Source organism: Erithacus rubecula (assembly GCF_903797595.1).
Source record: "Erithacus rubecula genome assembly, chromosome: 22".
In the NCBI taxonomy this organism is placed as follows: Eukaryota; Metazoa; Chordata; class Aves; order Passeriformes; family Muscicapidae; genus Erithacus; species Erithacus rubecula.
Genome location: NC_136674.1, coordinates 385,345 through 410,580, shown reverse-complemented (window position 1 = coordinate 410,580; position 25,236 = coordinate 385,345). Strand labels below are relative to the sequence as shown.

The following is a 25,236-nucleotide window of genomic DNA, read 5'->3' as shown; positions in this document are numbered from 1 at the left end:
GACAGTGCCCGGTGCCTGCGGGAGGCCGCGGGCGATGTGGTGCACCCCCGGTGTGGTCTTTCCGGTGCTCGGTGACACCGGCGCGCCCGGCGTCACTGCTGCTGTGCTCGCCCTCCGCGGCCCGTGCCCGCGGTGTGCGCCCGGTAAATGCCCGGTACGTGCCCGGTACTGCGCCTCTCCCGGTGTCCCCGGGCCGCCCCCTCAGGCGGCCGGCCGCGCAGTGCACGCCGGGAAACGCGCGCAGCACGCCGGGACACGCACCCCGCGCCTCGGCCGCCCAAGATGGCGGCGGGCGGCCGTCCCCGCCCCCGGCCGCGCATGCGCAGCGCCGCGGCGGCCGCGCCGCTCCCGCCCTCCCTCCCGGCGGCCGCGGCGCCTCTGACAGCGCGGAGCGAGCGGAGCGTCCCCGAGCGCCGGGACCGCGCACTGGGACCCCCGCACCGGGACCGCGACCCCGTACCGGGACCCCGACCCCTCACCGGGACGCCGCGCCGGTGAGTGGGACAGGCGGGTGGCGCCGGCCCCGCGCAGCACAGCGAGGCGGCGACGCCGGCGGGGCTCGGTGAGGCCGGGGCCCCCTGCCCCCCCCTCCGGCCCGCGGGTCGTCCCGGCCCGGGGCCCGAGCGGCCGCCGCGTTCCTCTCCGCTCTCCCCCTCCTCTCCCGCTCCCCGCCCTCGCCCCGCTGCCCCCCCTCTCCTCGCTCTCAAAATGGCGGCCGCGCCCGTTGGTGAGGAGGGACCGGGCGGGGCGGGGGGCGGCGGGGGGGCGGCCCGGTGTCCTCCCCCCGGCTCGGTGCGGGGCGGCTCTGGGGGCTGGGGCGCGGCTCCCCCGCGGCCCCCGGGCCCGCGCCCGCGGTGACTCTGCAGGAAAACAGGGCCCGGCGGGAGCGGCGGGGCGGGCGCGGAGCCGCCGCCGGGCCCGTGTGCCCCCCCGCGGGCCGCGCCGCTCCGTCCGTGACTTAGCAAATACCGGGAGGAGGCGATGGGCCGGGGTAAATCCCATAAAACAGCCCTCAGGGACGGTGGGCCCGGTGTGTGCGCGGAGGGGACCCCGAGCATCCCTCCCCGGTTCCTGCCGGGGTTTCCCCCTGTCACCCTCGCACCGGGCAGGGCCGGGCGGCGGCCAGCGCGGCCGAGGCACCGAAAACAAGGCGAGAATTTATAATCCGGGGAAAGGAGTAGGTGTTGTTTCAGAATTTGTCTCGCATCCCCAGTTTTCCTGCAGTGCTCAGCAGGGCAGCAGCGATAGGAGGTGGCTCAGACCTTCAGAACCAGCTGCAGTAAAACGGGGGAGGGAAGTCTAATCTCTCCTTCTGGGGGGTCATATCGCTGCCTGGATGGCTGCAGGTGCACAGGCTTCCCGTGAAAACCTTATAATATTGCTAAAATCTTGTATTAATTGCTACTCCCGAGGTTTTGTTTCAGCAGGAGGTTATACGCAGGCAGGGCTTTTGATGGGAGTTGGGGGGTGGGAGTGGTGCCTCCCTTGAAAAGTTTGGGGTTTGTTCAGTTCTGTGGGCGTGGGATTTTTTTTTTTTTTTCTCCTAAATTTTATTTTTGCTTTAAGGTGGATGCAGTTAAGCTTGACCTTTAATACCAATAATAATGTGACACCTTCCCTTTCTTTGCCATGGTATCACTCGAGCCATTCCCTCGCCGATAGTGCTGCAGCAGTGGGCTTGGTTGGTGCAGGTCAAGTCCTTTCATAATGAATTGCCTACTAGGAATGGGGGAAGGTTAATCTAAGCTATATTAAAAATCTTTAATTTACACCATTTTAATATAATTAAATGTTTGATCGTATTGACCTGGCTAAATTTTGTGGTGATTCTTTTAAGCATATGTTCCTATGACAGTATTGTTCATGGCATTGGGAGGTGGTGGTTAAAGAACCTCCGTTCAGTGATGATCATTTTGTAAATGATTTTGCAGCATTTGGCTGGTTTTCGGGAGAGGGAGGGTCTGCTGTCAGAATGTTATTTGCCCTTAGAGTAATTTTGTTAAATAGGAAAATTATGTTGGGGAGCTAAACAAAGAAAATATTTTTAAACTGTAAGATGCGTTGGAAATATCCGTCTTGTTCTCGGGCATCTCGTTTTTGTGTGTTTCTGTTGCTGTTCCCATGTTTGTGGATGCTGTGAGCAGCCATTGAGCAGGGAAGAGACTGGGTGGAGTAAGGAGGCAAAGCTGCGAAATGGCTCGATTACCCTTTCAGAGCTTTTTTTTCCTCCCTTTGCCGGGGTGGAGGAATACTAATTGCCGTAACAATGAAGTCTCTTCTTTAGGGAAGAATCTAATGGTGCAGGAAGCTTCGGAAATGATACAAATCTCACATTCTGTTCCGAGGCTGATTTTTCTGCAGGGTGGATTTTGATTTGTCTGGCAGTGAGAAGTGACCAGTCACTGTTGCAAAGCCGGATTTTTTTTTTTTTTTGTCTGATAACCGCTTCAATTTATCCACTTAGATATGCACTTGTTGAATTGATTTTATTTACACTTTAGATAAGAATTGCAATTTCTGTGTGGGTGTTTTAAACACAGGATTTTCTGGAATCTCGAGAAGCCTCTGTATTGTGGCTTCATGCTGTTATTTGTTCATGGAACTTCTTGGTTAGAGCGGATTATGGGTGGGCACACGGGAAGAGACAATCCCTGGTTTCTCTGGTGACCACAGTGGAGTGACTGCTGTCAGTGCACAGGCTGGATTGCATTGCCTCTCCTCAAGAGCCAAGTTCTCCTAAAATAACATCTCGGGATTTTGGAAGCCCTTTGGAGCACTGTAGCTCTGGGAAGAGCATTGCTGTCCCCCTTGGATACTACTGCTTAAAGTTGTGTAGGAAAGGCGTTTGAACAAAGGATTTGGAGAATACAATAGGGATTGGAGGAAACACCTAGGAAGGGCTGCCCCTGGAAGTGCTCTCCTGTTCCACATGTGCCTCATGGCATTCCCACCTGATTTCTGTGCTGACTGGAGCAAGTACAGCATCCAACACAGATGGTTCTGAAGTAGGCTGAGGTTTTGCTTTTTCATTGAGGTTTCAGTTCTGGAGTGCAGTTTGTGATAGGAGATGGACACACAAGAAAGAGACTGTTTTTCTCATAGTGTGCCCAAAATTAAAATAAGGAACAGTGGTTTCTGCATTATTTCTAGTTCATTCACTTGGAGTAGATGTTCCAGGATTCAGTGGCTGCATGAGCTAAATACCTGAGTCTAATGCATATCCAGGCTAAGGCCAATGAAGAACCCAGTAAAATATTTGCCATCTTAACAGTTTTGGTTGATTTTTTGCCCTTGAAATGATGGCAGTCACTTTTTCTACAGGAGTAACTTGTTCATTTGGGTTCTGCAGAAGCAAAAGGCATCAACAGTTTCTTCCTGGCTGCACGTGGGCTCCGTCTGGCCTGTTCTGCTGACTCCTGTGCCTGTCCTGGCTCCTGTGCTCCTCCCAGCCTGGGAGCTCAGGTTGTGTCTGTGCTCTCAACTTGCTGTCTGTCCAACTTGCTATGGATGGGGCAGCTCCAGAACCAACATCTGCTGACTGCCTTGTGCTGCACTCCAACCTTGTCTTCCATGAAGAACTCCACAGCCAGTGTCCATCATTAATTATAATGTATTTATACTTCCTGTGGGGTATTCTGGGCAAACAATAGCTGGGCCCCTCTGCCTCAGGGTACTCAGGTATAGACTGCATATGTTTCTAAGTTTTTTTACAACCCTCTGTAGCTGTCCTGTATTCCTGAACTAGAGGGGTTGGAATTACCATAGTAGGAAGGAGAGTGACGTTGGAATAGTTCGGTTTAGATCAGCTCATTTTCTGCTTTGGTGAACTTCAGGCCCATTTTCTAAACTAAAGGCAAATACTGGGAGAGCAGCTGAAACTTCCATGAAGTGGGCACTGAAATACTTGTTAGGTTGAAAATAAGAACTGTGTAGGCCTAAATTTAGGAGATCAAAAGGACAAATAGAAATCCGTAATTATTATTAATAGGTAATGATTTCAGATTTCCTATAGGACGTGGTGGAGTTTCCAGCCTCTAACATGTCATTTGTGATGGCAGCTGAGGATCTTTCCCCAGGATCAGAGCCATGTATGCTGATAGAATGGTGCTGGACCCTCCTGTGAGGTTTGTTGCAGAGAAGTCGTTAATTATGCACTGTCCATACTTGCAGATCTGTCAGTGACGTTACAACTGGCTCCTCTTTCTCCCTTCAGTATCACTGGCAGGCCAACCCGGCTACTAAAAATGTATTGCACTGGGGGAGCCTTGCCTGGGTTCAGGACTTTCTCAGGAGCTACTTTGTTACCTGACACGAGGGAAATGGGGCTCCTAATGTGGCTTTTGAGGGTTTTATTCATGGGTGATGTTGCTTTGTCTTTTGATCTGCCTGACAGAGTGGGCTACACGTTAAGATTTTAAAAGTAGGCATTTACATTAAGATACAATCCTGACCTGTTTAAAATCAATTCTCAGGTATATAAAGCTGTTTGCTCAGAATTCTTGCTCCGAATGCTGTCCATGCTAGGGGAGTGTGGATGGCTGTGCTCTGTGGGCAGGACTGTGTCATCCCTGGGGTGCAGAGCTGTGGTGGGACCTGTCACCTCAGCTTAATGGTGTCCTGAGCCTAGGTGGGGTTCAATGTCTGGTTTTCATGTATTGCAGTTATTTTAGAACAAAACTTTTCTTCATTCCTGTCGTGTTCTAAGGTCTGCTGATGAGCAGTACATATTAAAAGCATTGGTGAGAACCAGGATTTTGTCTGATGAAGAACAGAATTCCAGTTTTACCCTGGAGATGCCAGCTGCTGTGGGTTAGCCCAACAGATGTATATTGCTAACCTGTATCTTAGTTGTTTAAAGAAGGGCCTTTTCCTCTCAGCTGAGGCAGGATTTGCATGAGGCAATGTTTGTCTCATTCATGATGTTTAAAAGCTTATTCTGTTTTCTTTTTTTTAACCTCCTGCTCTCTCCTTAAGGGTGTGACTTAGGCTCTCTTGCTTTTAGTTCACTGTCTTGGAAGCCACCTATCACTTCACTTCCTTCTGGCATGTACTGTCAGGAACTTTGAAAGCAAAATGTTACTTGTGAAGTGAGTGTGTGCTGAACTCCATTTCCTTGGGACTATAAACATACAGTCCTTTTGAAACTAGTGCTGTGCACAGCATTGTTACACTGACCAAGAGCACTGATTCATGTATAACTGTGTAAAAAAAAAAGAAAATCAACATTATTAATTCAAAGTGCCTGCTAGTTAATACATTTGGAATTATTTTTGCCATTTCCTTCTTACTGGTACTGTTCTGAGTGAGCTCTGCAGCTTGGCTTGGCTGCTTGTGGACTTTGGATAAGGATTGTGATTAAGTGAATGTAACAAATACATCTTCATGGTTGTGGTTCTGTTGATTCTGGAAGACTTACCTGACATATTTTACTAGTAACTACTTGCTGCAGCCTTGAGAAGGTGTTTCCAGAGATGGGGCCATCCCTGGTTGAGGTTTGTAGGTGGTGCAGCAGTGTGTGTCCTGTAATTTCCTTGGATCCGTTGTTAAGTAGGTCCCTGCTGAGGGAGTTGGTCGAAGGCTGTTGAGAGGCACCTTTTGTTCTGGGGCTGGCTGGTGACTCAGCTGTCACACCTCCTGTGAGGTAGGCGACAGGCTCTGTGGCTGCTGCTGTACTGGTTTGCATCTGGGATAGCACAGGGGCATTCATGGCTGAGATTATTTATACCTTGTCTCCTGTATCCATGTTAATTGTTCCCCTCGTGCTCCACAAACCTTAAATTCTTTTGGTTTAATTAGATGGACAAGTGTTCCCCCTCCCAACTCCCCCTGAGATTGCCTCTGCCTTGTTTTTCAGCTTAATGCTAAAGCAAAGGTGTTAAGTTTATCCTTCTTTAAGACTAGAGGAAAATCAGCTGGAAGCATCTTGGCTGTTTGCTGCAGATAAATGACAGTTTCTTCCATAAAGAAACAACACTGGCAGCTTGTCTTGTGCTGGATTCACCTGCTTTTTGGGGTGAAGAAAGGGATTGGATAAACAATGTGGTTTGTTTAAATGCTCATATCTTTGCAATCTATTAAGAGGATGATGTCATTAATGAGTGTCTGTATGTATTTTAAACAGATGGTGTCTGTTAAACCAGTAATGCTAGAAGTTTCTGGTTCTCTCACCTTCAACTCTGTTTTAGGGGCAGGAGTGTAGTAGGTGAAGGTGATAAGAAAGATGAGACACCTTCTACCAGAACCCTGATTTCATTATTTTTGTTCTAGTGTCATGAAGGCTTGAACACTGTTCCTTGTAATAGAATGATGTTACAGATGACAATTATGATGAGCTTTTTGTTTTGGTTTTTTTCCCTCCCCTCTGGGAAAGTGAGGCCATTTTTGGTCAACAAGCGGCTAAAGGACCAACAATATTCTCATGATTGAAGAGTGGAAGTTCTGTCTAAGTTCTTTGGATTTCTTAGTGGTTTACACCTTCCTCTATTTCTTAAGTATTAGCATGGGTGTTCCTTTAAGTTTCCTTCTGTTTTTCTCTATATAAATTTGATCAATTCATGGTAGTTTTTGTTAGTGTCACATTTCCAGTGTAACAGGCAGTTTAATGATTGAATTTGGATATTATTTGAATTTGAATACCAGCAAAGTTCAAATCCATTGCGTGCTGCTGACAGACACATCTCAGTGCATCTCTTCTTCTGGTGGTCTAGAATTGCTATCCCAAAACGTGCATGTGTTGTTTGACCTAGCAATAATGGCACTGGAAAGGGCCCTGCTGGAGTCACCCAGCGGAGCCTGATGTGCTTTGCTGTGAGCAGGTGTTGATAGCAGTAACATGGAGTGTGTGAGGCTGTCCCTGCTGCTGTCCTGCACTGTCCCAGCACTGCAGGGACAGCGTGTCAGGACCCCTGGCACACCTGCTAAAGCTTTGTCTGCTACTGCAGCCTGCATTCTTCCTTTATTGCTAGCTAAATTTACCTGCATTTTCACACAGAGTTGAGCAGGCAGGCTAGAAGAAGGATGTTTTCCCTCTTTTTCCACCAAAGCCTACACACAGACCTTATGCTGGAGCTCTGACCTGGAGGAAGCTCAAAGGCTCTTAAATGAGATGATGTGACAGTGCTCAAGATGTTTCTCCTGAGAATTACTTGTATCATGCTTCTATCAGAATTGCAAAACTGAAGTGATACATGGAGAAAAAATGTCAAGATTGAATTAATTTTGAGTAATTTAAAAAAAAAAATAATTTCTAAGCAAATTTGGTCCAGATTCCTCAAAGCCATTTAGTGTTGGTGCCTGGGAAGATAACGAGGCTAGAAATGTGTTTTGTTATTTTACAGTCCTAAAGGTGGGTGGTGACTGCCAGTGATGTGTTAAAAACTTAGCTTGAAATAATACAGGAAAGCAGACAGGCATAGGAGTTGATTTCAAAATGCACAGGTGTTTCTTTAGGCAGCTTGCTGCAGCCAACTCGCTCCTGGTGTAGAGCATCTTGATGATATTCCTTAGCTTTATTTTTCAGATGGAATTGCAACCTGCAATCCAAGTCTTTGGAACATAGGCACTATATCTGATCTGCTACAGATTGCTTTCTAGTTCCCCGTGGGTTTAGTGCTGAATTATTTTCAGAACTAAACTACTGTATCAGGTTCTTAGCAAAAGCTGTAAAAGTAGGTGAAATGGCATAAAGAAAACAGGCATAAAATTTTTCACTTTTTTAATGTTAAAATAGATTTCCTTTGATAAACCTGTAACTGAAGTGAAAGGGAAGATGTTTTTTGTGAATTATTACAAGCACTGCACAGAACGCTCTACTCTGGATGTATCCAGATGTATCACACAAAGTGTTGACCTACGGGCGTTTTGAGACTTCCCTTAATTGCAGAATAACAGGCTTACTAAACATATGAATTAAAAATAAGGCTCAGAGTTGTAATTCAGATCAGATTTGCTCCTTGTTTTGTTTTTCCCAAATCATATAGCTGTTGAAGCTCACTTTGTGGTAATCCCTCAGCCAGCTTTACTGATGTAGGCTGAAAAGTGGAAAAAAGATTAACCCAGCTCATAAATGAGTAGCTTTCTCATATTCTCCCACTCATCCCTGCTGGCTTAGCAGGTGATGGATTCCAACATTTTCTAGGATAAGGTCTGTCTGCTGCACTAAGAGCAGCTGCATGGCTGTGCCTGGGTGATTTCTACTGTGGATGAGCTTTCCTGCAGTAACGGGGGGCAAGATGGAGGCAGGAGAGGAACTGCATTATTTTACTTGTAACTGTTGTTCTTTCCTATCAACAGATAAGAGACATATCTAGGAACCCTTTTCAGGTCCCAGTAGTTTAGCCCAGGAATCTTGGATATTACTTCAATTCTGTGGAATCTGATTTTGAGTACATTTGTGGAAAGAGTTACTGTATTCTGTGGCTTGAGTTTGATAAAGCAGCTTTTTGCTTATGGACTTTAAAACAAAATCAGACCCATTTAAAATTACTTTAAATTAAAAGTTTTCTTATATACTTGGTAGAAATTAGCAACATAATCCAGAGGTATGAGAGAACAATTAATGGAGTCTAGTTCTTCCATAGGGACTGTAGCAATAATTGCCTGGGAATACTCAAGTAACTCCTTTAAGTTCTCTTGTTAATGTTATGAAACAGGATACACTGTTGAAGAACCTTGCTAGGACCTCCTGTGCCAGCCAGAGACAATGCAACAAGAGTTTCTCCTCTGTTAATGCACAAGTGAATACTTACAGCTTTAAAGAACTGTGGAATTTAATTGCCATTATATAAATTCACTTAGTCTTTTTGGTGGCCTTTGGTTTTCATAAGTGACTGGCCTTTCACTGGGATTGTAAATTAGCTGAAGAGAGGGAACTATCTGAAGTGGGATTTTGGATATGTTAACAAGTCAGAAGTAAACTTCAGGAGTTTTCTTTGAGGTAAAAAAGCCTTTTAAGAATGATAGAATGTGTTAGAGAAACCACTTGAAAGTTGGTAACATGTAGCTGAACACTCCAAAGTATTTTTAAGTTTTATATGGGTTATTGACATTTCAAATGATAAATTAAGATTTAAATTTGAACCTAAATGTGAGTAATGGAAAAGGCTTAACTGATTTCACAATGTGAACCGAGTTTTGTGTTCCTGATGCTGGTGAGGCTCATGTGCCCTTTTAACACCCAAATGCTCTGTATTAGATGTGCCTGAGCTGGCAATCTGAGAAAGTGACATCTGATTTTGTTTTCTTCATTAATGTTCTTGTAGAATATAATTAAAAGTGTTGTCATAATAATACTTACAGAAAAATGGTCTTGCACCTGAGTTAACTAAAGTATTAGAATTCTACAAAAAAAGGCAAAAATGTACAATTCCCAGAGCACAGCAAAAGCTGAGCTTAAAGCTTTGTTGAGCTTTCAGAGCTGCACTCTGCTGGTCTGTTCTGTATCTGCTGATACTTCAGCTCTGTAATTGATGCCATGTATCACTTCTAATTTTTAATGTAATGAACTACAGTGACATGTTTAGTGTACAAAGCTTGTGTTTCTGTGGGGAAGACTGTTTATGGAGTCTAAGCAATGGTCCTAAAAAACTGCAGAAATGGAATTGATTTCCAGTTAAGTTCCTGGAGGAGCTGTGGACATGTATTTGGGATGTGCACTACCATGTCAGGTTGCTGGACAGCAGCAGCAGGGTGAACCTGGGGTGCTGCTGGTGTATGGAGCAATTGACTGCTGCTGCCAGTGCTGTGAAGCAAGGAATGAAGTTGAAGCTGATTTTTGGTTTCCTTACACCTCACTGTGGTAGCAGAGCACTGCAGGGACAGGCACTGGCACAGCTCCTGGGACAGGACAGCTCACTGCAGGTGATTTGGATCAGCTCAGCTGGGAGTGACTCCTGCTGTGACTTTCTGACCAGCAGAGCTGGGCACTGTTAGTCAGCTGAGCCATTTCAGGGGTGGGTTTATAGTGTTGGTCCTTAAAAGTGTTTTTGACACACTTGATAGGAGCAAACGAAGGCAGTGAAGAACCTGATGCTGAGGTTGTTGTGATGGTGGAGTTTGGTACCTCAGGATACACCTCTGAAAATGTGGACTTGGAAGGGTTTAGGTATATAACCCACATTTTGGTACTATTTAGCATCCATTGTACTCTGCTAAACAAAATCATAATGAACTCTGAAGAAGTTTACAGACTAGATTTTAGGAATTTTAATTCCAGTAATTTTGTTCTTGCTTGATGTTGGTTCTGGTAAATGAACAAGGATTTTTGTCAGATTGAGACTAAAATGCTGATTAATTGACTTGATTCCATAATCTGTTTCTCAGTTTTATTTGAAGAATACTTATAGAAAATATTTCAGTCTCTCCTGAATCAAGTATGAATACAGTCACAGAAATGCCTACAAACCAAGGTGTTTCATTATTGGCATGACATACAATGAGCTGAGGGGAATCTCTTGCCTGAAAGTGATTATTTTTTCTGCTGTGACTGAGTGTGTAGCTATTGTGCATGGATACCTCCTGCAGAGCTGTTTCAGCTAACAAATGGAGCTGAACTTGTTTCATTTTGCTGTTGGTGCATTTATGACTCATTTGCAGGTCTCTCAGTAAGTTATTGTGAAGTTTTCCAGTAATGTAGGAAGCACTTGAAGCACACTGATAGCCATCAGTGGAAGAGCCCGGTGTTTGAAGCCAGGAAGCAGCAGCAGTCAGGGCAATGCTGTTAGTGCCTCTGGGAAGAGGGTGCTCCTGTCTGTGCCAGGTCGGTGTGCCCGGTGCCAGCGTGGCGTGGGGCTGCCTGGGTGCCCTGCTGGGTGTCCTGCTGGGTGTCCTGCTGGGTGTCCTGCTGGGTGCCCTGCGGGGTGTCCTGCGGGGTGCCCTGCTGGGTGCCCTGCTGGGTGTCCTGCCTGGGTGCCCTGCGGGGCGCCCTGCTGGGTGTCCTGCGGGGTGTCCTGCGGGGTGCCCTGCTGGGTGCCCTGCTGGGTGCCCTGCTGGGTGTCCTGCCTGGGTGTCCTGCTGGGTGTCCTGCTGGGTGTCCTGCTGGGTGCCCTGCTGGGTGCCCTGCTGGGTGCCCTGCTGGGTGTCCTGCCTGGGTGTCCTGCTGGGTGTCCTGCTGGGTGTCCTGCCTGGGTGTCCTGCTGGGTGTCCTGCGGGGCGCCCTGCTGGGTGTCCTGCGGGGCGCCCTGCTGGGTGCCCTGCTGGGTGCCCTGCTGGGTGTCCTGCCTGGGTGTCCTGCCTGGGTGCCCTGCTGGGTGCCCTGCTGGGTGCCCTGGGTGTCCTGCTGGGTAAGGAGTGGTTTTGCTGTTCTGAAAGCCCTGCAGGTCCTGTGCTGCCAGGAGGAGTAAGAGGTGCCCATTGCATGTGCCGTGCCTGTGCCAGCGACAGGCGTGCTGCCAGCTCCCAATTTTAAAAGGCTTGCAAGGACACCTGATACTGCTGAGAACACCTGTAGCCCTCTGTTACTGTCCTTATGCAGGGGTTTGCCTCTTGGTGCTTTTGTAGGTGCAGTCTGTTGATAGGGGATCAGATAGGTTTGGAGTTAGAAACTACAACTTGGAGGAGTGTAAGTGGGTATTAATAAAAGGCACACCCTGGTCCACAATTAATAGCTCTTACTCCATGAGTGGCTGAGTTCAGTGTGCTTTTTCCTGTATTTAATAGTGGGCAAAGTAAAATTCTCATGCAAAGACACTTTTTCTTTCAAAAGATTTAACTCAGTCTTGGCATTGCCTTAGGCTGCTGATACAAGGTGACCAGTTTGAGGCAGGGTGTGATGAGCAGGTGGTGGTTCTTCCTGGGTTGTTTTTGTTCCCCAGGGGTCCCCCAGAGCCCCTCCTGCCTCTCCTGACTGAGCTGTGTGGCTGGCAGGTCATGGAAGAGGACTGGTTAGTCTTGCTTTGCTGAAGCCTGTATGACACAAAGTCTGCTCCAGCTGGAAAAAAGGTAGTGCACATAGTGGCACAGGTGTGTCATTAATGGTGGTCCTTTTGGGCTTTTTGGGTTTGGGCACTTTTGCTTGAGTGGATTGTTTGTATGTGGGATGTTTGTTTGTTGTGGTGGGCTGTGTTTGTTTTGGTTTTGTTTGTTTTGTTCTTGTCTATGAAGGAGGCAGTGCTAAAAATACTTTGCTTTCTACTCAGGTGGCTTCGTAGTTAAAAGTCAGGAATGCAGAGCAGAGTGCTTGGAACAGACCCTTTCTGGAGGAGTGAGATCCTGTAGATCAGTTGATTGGTGGCTTTGGCTGAGCTGTAATTTGCTAATAGCAGCAGTAGCTGCTTTGCCCTGTAGCTGTTGGAATTTATCTTACTAGGATCTGTTTCTCACTAACAATTCAGTGATTGTGGATCAGCCCAGGTGTTAGGAAGTGGATATGGGATATGGAGAAGTTTGCGGTTGCTTTACATTTGGAGAAGGGAAAATGCATTTCTAAATAGGTGAACCTGTGAAAGATGGCTTTACAAACGCAGTTGCTGTAATTTTTAGACAAGTGCTATAATTGCATCTCCCAGGTGCCACAAGAAAATGAATGAAATATTGGGATTTTTACTGGAGTCAGTACCCTGGCACTGGATTTGCTAGGCATTCACTGCGTAGTGGCGGTTCATAATAGAAACCACACCTTCAGGATTTCCCCGTGGCAGTCCTAGAGCAGATTTTGGAGGTTGATGTTTGCGGCCGGGCTGTCCCAGCAGCGCTGCCGTTGTTCCACAGGTCTCGGTCCCGGTCCCGGTCCCGGTCCCGGTCCCGTTCTGCTGCCCCGCCTGTCCCGCGGCGCGCCCTCTGCAGGCGCCTCTGGGCCCTGCAGGACCTTGGCTCTGATGTTAATTAACTACATTGCCGTTAATTTGCGGGTGGTGCTCTGCTCTGTATGGGCACCGCACATCTCTTGAAACACTGTTGTCTCTTTACCTGGCATGGATTAGGTATGGGACAATGTCAGTGAAATGCTTGCTTCTGTTCTCTGTGAGGATGCAGCCCATGCTGTTTGTTTTCAGCTGAATTGTTTCTGGAATCACTGTTGGGGAAAAGGTTAGACTAATTAAAAGAGGCATTGCCTGTTCAGAGTGTTCCTATCCTAACTGGCTTGCGGGCAGTATTATGGTGTGCAGCATTTAATGGGGAAGATCCACCAGCAGGGTAGAAACAAGCAACTTGCAGTTAAGCTCATTTTGAAGCAGACAGCAGGGCCCAGATAGGTTTAGAAAGAAGCCTCTGATCCCATGTGATGAATAAGTAGCCATTAATAATACAAGCTTAGTATTTTCCTTACTTTTTTCCTAGCAGACTGTTGTTTAAAGGAGGCTCCTTAGTGAAATTGTTATTGAGCTGTGATAGTGGAGTCAGTGTAGCTGTGTGTCTAGGGAGGGGCAGAGTGAGGCAGGGCAGCACGCAGTCCTCGAGCAGGAAGGAAGGTGGGAAGTTTACAAACCCACCTGCTGTCTCTGAGCCTCTGTGTGTTGCCTCAGTTTATCTCGGTGCTGAAGGCTGCTGGTCAGTCAGACTGGCTGAGCAGCCTGAGTGCATGATGAGTTGTGTGCAGAACCTGCCAGGTGTGCCAGAAATGCCATTTCAGCACTTGCCATGCTCGTGGTGCTCACGAGGTCCCTGCAGTGCAGAAAGCAAAGGCGGTGCTGCTGTGTGGGATTGGGGATGTCACTGTGGCAGAGGTGAACGCTGCCCAGTTGAAGCAGGTTGTGCACTGAGAATGCAGCAGTTCCTGTTCCTGAATCAGAGTGTTTTGGAAAAGCACAGCTCCACTGGCTTGAGCTATCTCAGCATGTCAGGTTTCAGCTGTATCCCCAGCTGGCTGCCATGCCAGAGGTGCTGTGATCACTCCTGCCCGAGCCCAGATGCAGTAATGGGCCTGTGGCAGCTCTTCCTGTGGTAATGGTGCCACTCTGGTAACATTGGATGACCGTTTAAAAATTTGCTGTGCCCTAAATGTGGGTGAGATGAAATATTAACTCTGAGTAAACTACATTAACACATGACTGAAAAGAAAACAAGTATTGTCTCTTAGTCAAAGGTTCTTTGGAACTCCCTCAGGTGGTGGTTCTGGAGTGGGAAGAGTCATTTGTGTGCTGCAGTTGTGTGGCACTGTAGCTGCAAGGGCCCCGTGCTGGGGTAGAGCTGGAGTCTTCAAAGATGCTGTTTGGATAAATCTAAGAAAGCTGCCTGAGGAATGCTTGTTTCAAGGAAACAAATGATGTCTCTTTCTCCTCCTTGTAGATGGATTGAATCTTCTGTATTGAATGCCTCTGGATTTCCTACTGGATTTCACATCTGGGGAAATACTTGTGATTTAAGCCACTGTGGCAGACTGAATTGTGGATCCGGGGTTCCCAAGACTTTAGCTCTTGAGGAGAAGCCACTGCTCGATCACGTTAACCTGACATCTCAGCCACGATGGTGCTGTCACAAAGGCAACGAGATGAACTGTAAGGGATCATTGTTTTTAAGTTTGTGTTGCATCTTTATTTGACTTCAGTTATTAGTATTTGTTTCCAAGTAGATTTTGGAGTGTCTCTTCACATGCCCTTTAAGTGCTGTGTATTGTGGTTTGGATCTCCCTACTCTTTATTTTTCTTAGAATTGGTATTTGAAACTAGAATTGGGAAATGATGAAAATATAATTTCAAAGTTACTGATGGCATAAAGGATGGATTCTTCAATTTGCAGTAAGCACATTTCAATATAAGCTGCAATCTGTGAATTCTGCATTCATCTTGAAAAAAAATCTGGAAATATTTTGCTATTTTACTTTGGAATGTAGAGAAGGATGTGACCAGAATGTGCTGGGTTGTGTGGCAGTCTCTGGCTGCTTGAATTGTGTTTGCAATGCTGTTTTGTAGAAATCGAGCGATAGCAGATTACCTCCGTTCCAATGGCTACGAGGAGGCGTATTCGGTTTTTAAAAAGGAAGCTGAATTAGATGTGGTGAGTTCAAACAAGATTCTTCATCTACATTTTAATTTAGAACTCTGTCACTTTTATGGTGTTTGCATGTGTTCTGAACCTGTGTCTGTTACCTACCTGCTAGCTCAGGCAGTTTCAGAACTGGAGGTGATGAACTCGCACAGCTTATTACTTTGCCAGAAAAGGGAAAAATAATCATTGGGTGAGTTGGCCATTTCTGAGCAAATGGTTTTATAACCAGATTTGAAATGGTGTGAGACTGGGCAACTTTGGAGACTGACTTCACTGGGAATCTTTGAGAAACAGAAAGACAAAACTGGATTACTTTTGTCCTCTGCTTTATCATACAGAGCCAGTGTTGGAAGATTTTTTTGGGATTTGCGTTGGGTCAGGAGTTAAAGTCATTGCCCGAGTCTGTTGTCTGTAATAGTGTAGTAGGAGGCAGGCTGAAACAGTTCATGGAAGTCCCACATCCTGTAAGGGAGGTTGGATGGGGCTTGGAGCAGCCTGGTCTATGGAAGGTGCTCCCCCTGGCAGGGGGTGGAACAAAAGGAGATTCAAGGTCCCTTCCAACCCAAGCCAGTCTGATTCTGTGATTGTGTGACCAGCTCTGTTTGCTTAGACTGAACAGATGCCAGTGACTCAGACCAGTCATTTCTTGCAACTTCATTCTGTTGATTTGTCTTTGTCACAGATGATTTGGTATAATCTTTAACGTTGCCACCTATTAGCATAGGAAGTGTGCATTTCATATGGCTGCAGCTGGATTGAGTAGTAAACTTCTGTGTGCTGAAAAAATCCTCTGGATAAATCCTTAGCTTTTCTTTGTTACATATATTGAGTTGTTCTTTTTCCAAAATGCTTGAAGTTTGACTTAATTTTTCCAATTTTCTACTAGTATTAAATAAATAAGTAGAAATGACAAATTGAAATACCATACTTATAATTGAAAATCCTAATATCATTCCCCTATCTGCCTCATCTATCGACCTAATTTAGTCTCCTCTTCCCAAAGCTTAGGAAAGCAATCTAAATAGGTTAGATGGTCCTGAGGGACAGAGAAAATGCAGTTGCTAAAAGTTTCACGACTTTCATGCAAGAAAATCTGAATTGGAGTGGGCTATACTAAAATGGAAGAAAAAAGGTAAAGGCTGAAATTATTTGAGTAAATTAGAAGGATTGATGTGTAGCTCTGCAAAGAGAGATTTAATTTTTGTATGGATTATTCATGCAGATAACTCCAGCTTTTACAAGTGTCCCCTCTATAGTAGTAGATCAACATCTGTCTCTGACCAAGGTAGTCAGTCCTCAGATCTTCTGTCTTCTGTGGAGTAAGCCTTGGCATGGTTATTTTCTGATGTCTGTTATCTGCATCTCATTTAGGATTATTGTAGCATGAGACTCTAATTTTGTAATGGAAAGAAAGTGCAGCATTTAGTCACTTCTGTGTCTCTGATGTTCATATTTCTGTGTTGCTTTTTATCCTCTTTCAATGCTGCTTCTCAGAATGAAGAGTTAGATAAGAAGTATGCTGGACTTCTGGAAAAAAAATGGACATCTGTTATAAGATTACAAAAGAAGGTAAGTAGAGGTAGCAAAGGAAGCCTTCAGCACTGAACATGCATGTGCAGTCCTGAAGCTGGAGAGGCAGGAGGTGCCTGAGGCAGTTGAGTAAAGAGATGGAATCTCTGTGAGCAGAGGTCAGGCTGGGCTAGAATGGAGGAGAAATCAGTGCTGCCTCTTGTCCTTGGCCATGGCCCTAGAGGGAAGGAGCCATTAGCTCCAGTGCATTCCACTGGGGTTTGTGCTGCAAATGTAGACTACAAAACTCTTTTTAGTCATGCTTCAATGGCTCAGGAGTGTATTGAAAGCAAAAAACCCCCTAAAATCAGCGTGTTGACAATGAAGTCCTATCCCTTGTGCAGGTTAATACAGCGAGGGTTTATTAGCCCTCCAGTGTTTCTGTTGTTGGTTAATGTGTGTGCTGGCTCCAGCAGGACACAGAATTCCTGCAGCAGTAGCATTCCTTTTTGTTAGCACAACCTTCTTTGGTAGTTTGGCACAATAGTCATTCAGATGTATTTGTAGAGTGTGAGAGTAAAGGAGGTTATGTAGAACTTCTTTTTCCTGTGAAAATATTTGGGAATTTGAAAAGAATAAATGATTGACGATTAAAATAATAAGAATTAACTATAAATTATTAAATAATAAATTATAAATGATTAATTTAGGTTTGATTTTTAAAACCAGTGCTACTGAATGTTGGTAATCAGTTTTGGTCCATGCAATCTTTGCTTTGTGAGTTGTTATTTGGATTACTAATGCAAGAAGGTGAATTGGATCTCGAATAAAACTGGAAATGAAAGATCTCTTTAAAATTCCACTTAGGTAATGGAATTAGAATCGAAGCTGAATGAAGCTAAGGAAGAATTTACATCAGGTGGGCCTCTTGGTCAGAAACGAGACCCCAAGGAGTGGATTCCTCGTCCTCCAGAGAAGTATGCCTTGAGTGGCCACAGGAGTCCTGTCACTCGAGTCATTTTCCATCCAGTTTTCAGTGTTATGGTCTCTGCTTCAGAGGATGCCACAATAAAGGTATGTGTGTGCTCCAGACAGCTGCCTGTGGAATAGAGGAAATCAGTACAGTGAAACTGTTCTCCTGCTAGGTTTATAATGCTTAAAGTTAGCTGAAAAGCATTTTTCAAAATGCAATTAATATGAATTCAATTAATTTGTAAGTAACAAAACCACATAAAAAGAAATTTATTCTTCTCCACTGTTAATCTTTTTAGGGCTGTCTGTCTCTTACTTCATTAATTATTGAACCAGGTGCCAGACTGGCCAGCAGAGTGCAAGTGTGAGGCTGGAGAATACAAAGAGTAATGGGCTGCTGCTAACAGGTTTTCTGCTCTCTTGTCAGGTGTGGGATTATGAGACAGGAGACTTTGAGCGAACCCTGAAGGGGCACACAGACTCTGTGCAGGATATTTCCTTTGACCACACTGGCAAACTCTTGGCCTCCTGTTCTGCTGATATGACCATTAAGCTATGGGATTTCCAGGGCTTCGAGTGCATCAGAACTATGCATGGTAAGGTATAAAGGGATTAATTTAGCAGTCTGTCAAGTGAAGAGATTTTCTTTTTTTTTTTTAATCCAGAAAAACTGCTGATGTGGAAAGGGGTTATAGACCAGAGTGTTTTCCAAAAGAAAAAGGGGAGATATAATTTGATGTTTTGAGTGCTCTGTAAATGGGGGATACATACAGTGTTTATGGAGTGAAATAGCATCTTAAATCTACTATGCATGATAGTGTGGGAAGCATCCCATAATGATACTGAAATAAAATGACAGGGATTTTGCTTTAAATATTAAATGCTTGCTCGACAATAAAACTTTCTTTAAATCAGTGAAAGATTCCTTCCTTCAGCCCTCTGTATTCCTGCTGCAGGGCTGCAGGAAGGGAGGAATCAGTGCCAGAGGAGCTGTGGCTGCTCCTTGCAGGGTTTGGCTGCATCTGTTAGATCACATGGGAATGTTCCCTTTGCACTGGGTTTGAAAGCCATAGGCAAAATGAGAAAGTACAACAACCACAGCTATAAAATTCTAATATTCATAAAACCTCAAGTTTACTTGTAAAGATTATTCCCTAAAACATGCACTGCTACTATAGGTATTTGACCAAAATTAAAAAAAAGGCAAGTCTTGTGTGCTCTGTGAAAACTCTGCCAGTGCCACTTAATAAAGGTTTTATTTTGTTTTTAGGTCATGATCATAACGTTTCTTCAGTAGCCATCATGCCCAACGGAGATCATATAGTTTCTGCCTCAAGGGATAAAACTATCAAAATGTGGGAAGTCCAGACAGGGTAAGTGCACTTGTGAGCAAACAGCATCAGAACAAAAGCGAGGAGAAACCACTGTGTATAGAAATGGGCCACAGGAATCTGAGTGTCAGCAGGCACTGTTTGAATTGAGCAGTGATGGTGCCGTGTAGAGTAATTCACTGAAGGATTTTGCCTCCATCACTGGGCAGAGGCGTTTAGGTGTTAATACTGACTAATTAAAGCTGACTGGTTTTGTCTTTCTGGAAGCTGTGAGGGTAGGTCTCTAGCTTGTGACCAACTAGGAAAATAAATTCACTGGTTAACCATGAGTTTAAAGTGAGTGTCTGTTACCTTTCTTGACACAGATCAAGGTGTCTCCTGATTTCTTTGTGTCTTGTTGCTTGATTCATTTGTCAGTTGTCTCTCTAACACCTAAATGCCGTGTAAATCTCTACTTGTTCTTAAGATACCTGTTTAATGCAAATAGTCTTGTCAGCTTCATTTTCCCCAGGTTTCCTGCTTTTTGCCTTTACGAGTTTTTCCTAGCTCTTAGCTGTCGCTGCTTTCTCATGTCAGCATCCTTTCCATGGGTGCTCCATCACCTGCGGGATGAGCACGTGTGTGCGACAATGTTTTATCTCTAAGGCTGAGAGCAGGTGAAGCAGTCTGGGGTTGCCCCTGGCTGAGTGCTGGTGTTTTTGCAGTTACTGCGTGAAGACTTTCACGGGGCACAGAGAATGGGTGCGCATGGTGCGGCCCAACCAGGACGGCACCCTGATTGCCAGCTGCTCCAACGACCAGACGGTGCGCGTGTGGGTGGTAGCGACAAAGGAGTGCAAAGCTGAGCTCCGAGAGCACGAGCATGTGGTAGAGTGCATCTCCTGGGCTCCCGAGAGCTCCTACTCCACCATATCAGAAGCTACAGGATCAGAGGTAACGTTCCCGGGCTGTTACAGGGGCGTGCACAGGGGAGAGCTCTGTGCAGCACTGACAGCCCTGAGCTGTATCAGTAACTTCTGCCCGAGGAGCTTGGTGTGCAGCTAAGCCCCGCCTTGGCTTCCCAGGATCCAGCTTTTGTGGTTAGGAGCTGTCTTTGCACTAGCGGAAATGAACTTGGGAAAGATGCTCTGTTCAGGCAGGGGTGAGAGTGGGATCACTGTCTTGTACAGCAGCCAAGAAATGTGTAAAGCAGCTTCTCTGGCAGAATGTGAACATTATAAGGATGCTGAGCAATTGGAAGGTGGAGGGGGAAAAGGGCCAGTCGGGAATGCAAAATGAAGCTGCCTTGGGTGCAGTGTCTACCAAGGAGTCAAGTACCGACTGCTGTGTTTTACTGTACAGCTGCTGATGGGAGAAAGCATTCCATAACTAAATGAATCCCAGTTTGTGTGATCACAGACACCTCTTCTAGTGAGCCTACAAAAACGCTTGCTAAAGGCCAGAAGAAATTTCGTTCTAAGGATGTTAAAATATAGAAAGGAACTAGCAATCAACTCCAGTTTCTAGTCAGCCCCCCCACCCGGCATTGCTGTTTTGCCCTCTGCCCCCGAAGGTCATGGACACCCCAGGGGAAGAGTAGCCACACTGAACACAGGAATTTGTCTAGTGATGACTTTCACAGATTATTTCAGTCAAATGTTGTAGTCTTTCAATTGTAAGTAATCGAAACGGAAGCTCGTGTGTGCCTTGCTGCGGCCCGCGGGCTGTGCAGCGCTGCCTCCGCTGCCCCCTGCTGGCGGGATCGGGCACAGCGGGCATGGGCCGCGCCTGGGCACACAGAAACCCATCAGGAATTCCTGACCCTGCCTCATTGCATTTTATGAAGAACCTGAACACAGAGGTATCTGTGAGCTGTGCCCTTGTTTATCCCGAGATGTGGCACTTGAGCTGTGTCTGCTGTTAACACAGGATGTTGTGCAGTAGGCAGGTGTGTATTCAAAGAATTACTTAGCTTGAAATCAGCAGGACAAACGACCATTTCTTTTAACAGACTTGTAATTCTTGTAGCATTAGGGCCAGTGCCTGTGACCCAGCTTTGTCAGTGTGGGTTTATTTGCTGTAAGCTCTTGTATGATCTGATTTGGTACTAAGCAAAATTACTGGGAAGGGATCTGTCTTATTCCTCCTCTTCCCACTTCCATTCTATGTGTACCATAACTTAAACCATAATTTTGTGCAGACTAAGAAGAGTGGCAAGCCTGGGCCTTTTCTGCTGTCTGGATCCAGAGACAAGACCATTAAGATGTGGGACATTAGCACTGGCATGTGCCTTATGACACTTGTAAGTCTATTGGTTTTTTTTTCTGGCAGTCATAGCTGCAACCAGTTTTAATGAAATGTATTATCTTGCATGCCATGTTTTCAAGAGAAAGCAGAGTTATAATAATGCAAATGCTGGAAATGCAGTTTGCAGTTCAGATCTTGTTGTTGCTAAGAAATACTGACAACCTCCAAAATCATAGTGTGAATGCAATACTGTGGTGTAGGTTCTGTGATGAGTAGCTCGGTTTGTTTACAGAAATGCTGGTAATGATCTAAATTTTGTCTTCTGTGAAATATCATGTTGTTGCCACCTGTGGGGCTCCCCGTGGGCCATAGCCTGCAGTTCCCAGCTCACATTCTGGCTGGACTGGGTGGGGGTGCTGGGGCTGGAGAGCAGAATTGGTGCAGATCACATGAGGACTGCTGTTTGTTTGCTTTCCAGTACAGGAATTTGCATTGTTGGGAGAACTGATAGGTGTGTAATAATAGAAACTGGAGATAAGCTGTGGGTTCTGAGAGGTCTCAGGAGCTGTCTGTGGGGCCAGGCAGGTCCCTCATGTGCCATGGTGTGAGGTGTGGGATGCTCAGCTCTCAGCCTGCTCACTGATCTCTCCTTGTGCACAAGGTGGGCCATGATAACTGGGTACGTGGCGTCCTGTTCCATTCTGGGGGAAAGTTTATTTTGAGCTGTGCTGATGACAAGACTCTCCGTGTCTGGGACTTCAAGAACAAGCGATGCATGAAAACCCTCAACGCGCACGAACACTTTGTTACCTCTTTGGGTATGTATTGCTGCTGGCCACGGCTGTGCTGCCTGCAGCTGGGCTCTCTGTGGAGAGGAAAGCAGCTAGAAATTATCTCAAATCTCTAGTCAAAGCCCCCCACCCATGAGAGTTGTAGAGTTGGAATGTGCTGAGTTTTTCCACTTCTGCTGCCAGAGTTGCACGTGGATAAGGATGTTAACTGACAGGGAGTTCTGGGATCTGTCACCAGAGTGTGCATGTGCCTGGGGAGGGCTCTAGAGTCAGTGCTTGCCTAGCAAAAGGAAAAGAAGGGTGTGCACAACAGCCAGAAAAGAGTTAGTCTGAATTCCTGGACATTCCTGGTCATGTTACCAGATCTTGGTAACAGCATGAGAGAATTTGGCTATAGCAGTGCAGCCAGGAGCTTTGGAATTTGGCCTTTGAGCTGGTAGAATTGCTCTGGAAAAGCAGTGCCATTCAGTGAGTAGGAAATGCAGAAGTTGTGGATTCATTGGTAATGTGAGCTTTTGTCTCCTGGCAGATTTCCACAAGACAGCCCCGTACGTGGTGACTGGGAGTGTAGATCAAACAGTAAAAGTGTGGGAGTGCCGCTGATGGAGTTCACAGTGACCCCTTTTCCTCTGGATGCACTCAGATACCATGGTTACCCATTGAGCTCTGTTTAAATAAATATTGTCCTTTCATGTAAATTATTCTGGATGTAGATTGAGCTTATTAAATGTTACACACAAAGTATTCATGCATGGTGAATCCAAATTGTATACTGTAAATTTACATACGTTGTCTAGAAGTACCATAGGTTTAAGAACATGGGCTGGCATTGGTCACATCAGACCTGAGAAGGCAGAAGTGGGATGCTTGGAATAGGGCACTTAACTGAATAGTTGACAGTGTCGTTATGTCGGATAATTATACCTGTTTTTCTTTCTGCTGTCTGTTGGTGCCTGAATTGGTGACCTCATTTGGGAAAAGTTTTGTAGGGCTCTTTCAGAAATGTGTATCTATGTAACATCACTTAAGTGTGCTTAATAAATCTTCTCTAAGAATACTAGATAATAAGGCTGCAATTCAGAATCTTCTGAACCTTATATGTAATTAATGGAAATTAATTAAACTCTGGAATATTTGTCATGAAACATTTGCCAAATCAACAGAAAACACTTTGTTTTGGCCTCCTATCACGCAAGGGTTGGTATATTTATAGAACTGACTGTAAACCTGAAACAAGACAACAAATCTTAGTCGCAGCTGATGTGATAAATGTATTTATTTTTTATTTGGTCATTCAATGGTTAAGCTGTGCTGTTAAACTGAGTTTAAATGGTTTTTTTGTTTGGTTTTTTTTAATGCTAGACAAACTTCCAGGAGGAGTTGTCCATCCCACTAGAGTTTAGTGATCCAGTTTCCAGTAGAGCTTCCTCTCCCAAATGACTGCCGTGGTCCAACTTGCTGTTTGCTTTCCATGTTTGTTAGAGATGTGCAATTCCTATTACACAGCAGGATCAAAGGACACTTCCCTCATTCACTGGCAGGAAATTGGGGTATACAAAAGTTTCTTGGTTTCCTTAGTGCCTCCTTGGACAATGAGGTGATCCTCACCTTGGCAATGTGGCTCCACTAGAAACGTCCTGGGGTTTGCAAGTGGAGAAGAACCTTGTGCTGCAGCATTGCAGTGCTTTAAAGGAAGCACTAAGTATCTTGAGAATCAATTTGACAATGGCAGGTCAGATCCATGCAGGCTTCTAAAAGAAAGATGCCATGAACAAAGCCCACACCCATCTGTGGGAATGATGCTAAACAGTAAAACCAAACCCAAATCCTATCAGCAAAACCAGCCCAGCTCAGTTATTAGTATTTATGTTGTTTGGTGTACACAATTTTTAATTTGCATATCCCTAAGGTTACATACTTTGATCTGAAATGAATGAAAATATTATTAATATTTTAATCAGCATTTTGGTGACATATTCCATTGTAGATAACCAAGGATTACAATACTTATCAAACTAACCAGGTCTTTTTAAAAATGAACTTTAAAATTGAAAATACAATGAAGTACCAGGCTGATGTTTTAACAGGTGAATTTGTGCTTTATTTTATTCCTTTGGTTTAATCCATAGCTTTTAAAATGTCCTTTTTAAAGCTGAGAGTCCCTGACCAGCATAGGGTGGGCTGGAGGGTGAACACACTGCACTGGTGCAGGGGAAACTGCCAGAGTGGGCCCTGAAGGACCCGTTGTGCTGTGGGAGGAGCTGGGATGGGGTGTGGGATTCTCTGGGCAGCGATGCAGAAAGCAGGGTTCTGATGTGGGGGTTTCCAGAGCCAGGTTAAGATCCAGGCTGATCTCTTAAAGCCAGTGGTTTCTGTCATTCTCAGTGTGTGTTGCTGCATAAGCATGCACGAATAAAGTCTGTTTTGTTTGTTAGCTGCTTGGACTGGAAACATTTGCTGCTTTTTGTCCTATTGGAGAATTCCAGATACAAAAGTAGTGCATCTTAAATCCCTCCATGCATCTGCAACTGTAAAGTAATGACATCTGTTTAATTCCTGGTAGGACCTAGAACCTTTATTTAAAGTAAACCACCCTCATGTACATAACTCAAACCTGAATGAGAAATTAAAGGTACCTGTGATGTGGAAGTTGTCTACTGCATTTTTTCCCTGTAGCAAAGAAGCATTTCCCAGGAGCCCCGGCCCAGTGCTGGCAGCAGTGTCACTGCTGTGAGCCTCAGCACTGCTGCTGTGCAGAGTGAGCCTGTGGGGCACAGGGAGTGATCTCAGGGATGGTCCTGGCTGGACCAAAGCTGAAGCCCTGGCTGGAAGGGAGCCACACCACAGGCATGGGCGTGAGGGGACACTGGGGGACGTGCTGTGGGCCTGTCCCCAGTTACTGTCAGCTTGTGCTGTGCCTTTGCTCGATCAGAACTGCAAGAGTGAGGTTACTGGGTCAATAGTGGAATAAATGCATTGGAGGGGGCGAGAGGTTGGCTGGTGCTCTGGCACTTCCTGACTGGATCTGGCAGCACCTGCCAGGACCCAGCTCTGGCCTCTTAGAGCCACTGCAGATCCCTGGGCTTAGCCTAGCCTGGGCCATGCCACATGGGCCAGAAAGTGCAACGTTTCTTGTGGTTTAGATAGGAGCTGGAAGCTTGATGTTTTATACCATCTTGCACTTCAGAAGGGGAAACAAACCCATCCTGCTTTTGTGTGTGGTGTGACCAATGTGTGCCCGGGGCACCGAGGAAAGGAACACAAGCCCTGGTTGGTAGTGAGTGGGGACTGTGGGCATGGGGGTCCCTGCCTCTCCTCTGCCTCTTCCTGTCCATGTGAACTGCCTGAGAAATCACTCTTAGACAGCTCCTGACTCTCCTGAGAGCTGTTTAAAAGGAAAAATACTTTGTTTTCGTAGACAGTGGTGGCTTGGTAATCCTTTAATGGTTTGAATATTGCAAATGCTGAGTTGAGTGAAGGAGAAG

The 25,236-nt window shown here is 45.7% G+C and overlaps 1 protein-coding gene across 2 annotated transcripts; it reads left to right on the top strand.

Annotated features, from left to right (window-relative positions):
• Positions 1–326: 326 nt before the first annotated feature.
• On the top strand, positions 327–24,400 carry PAFAH1B1 (platelet activating factor acetylhydrolase 1b regulatory subunit 1). 2 transcript variants are annotated; one of them, XM_079325063.1, is made up of 11 exons: positions 327–494; positions 14,224–14,432; positions 14,847–14,931; positions 16,417–16,491; positions 17,299–17,505; positions 17,831–17,999; positions 18,674–18,776; positions 19,439–19,667; positions 20,914–21,015; positions 21,622–21,778; positions 22,281–24,400. In XM_079325063.1, exons 2-11 carry the CDS (start codon positions 14,401–14,403, stop codon positions 22,352–22,354), a joined length of 1,233 nt encoding a protein of 410 aa, XP_079181189.1. In that variant the 5' UTR covers positions 327–494; positions 14,224–14,400; the 3' UTR covers positions 22,355–24,400. The 2 variants fall into 2 exon arrangements, with proteins under 2 accessions (XP_079181189.1, XP_079181190.1); XM_079325064.1 differs by lacking the exon at positions 327–494 and adding an exon at positions 705–727.
• Positions 24,401–25,236: the final 836 nt, after the last annotated feature.

Coding starts and splice junctions, on each gene's coding strand:
- PAFAH1B1 (XM_079325063.1), top strand. CDS start 14,401: ATGGTGCTGTCACAAAGGCAACGAGATGAACT. Junction 14,932..16,416: donor AGGAAGCTGAATTAGATGTG/GTGAGTTCAAAC, acceptor GCTGCTTCTCAG/AATGAAGAGTTAGATAAGAA. Junction 18,000..18,673: donor GTGCATCAGAACTATGCATG/GTAAGGTATAAA, acceptor TTTTGTTTTTAG/GTCATGATCATAACGTTTCT.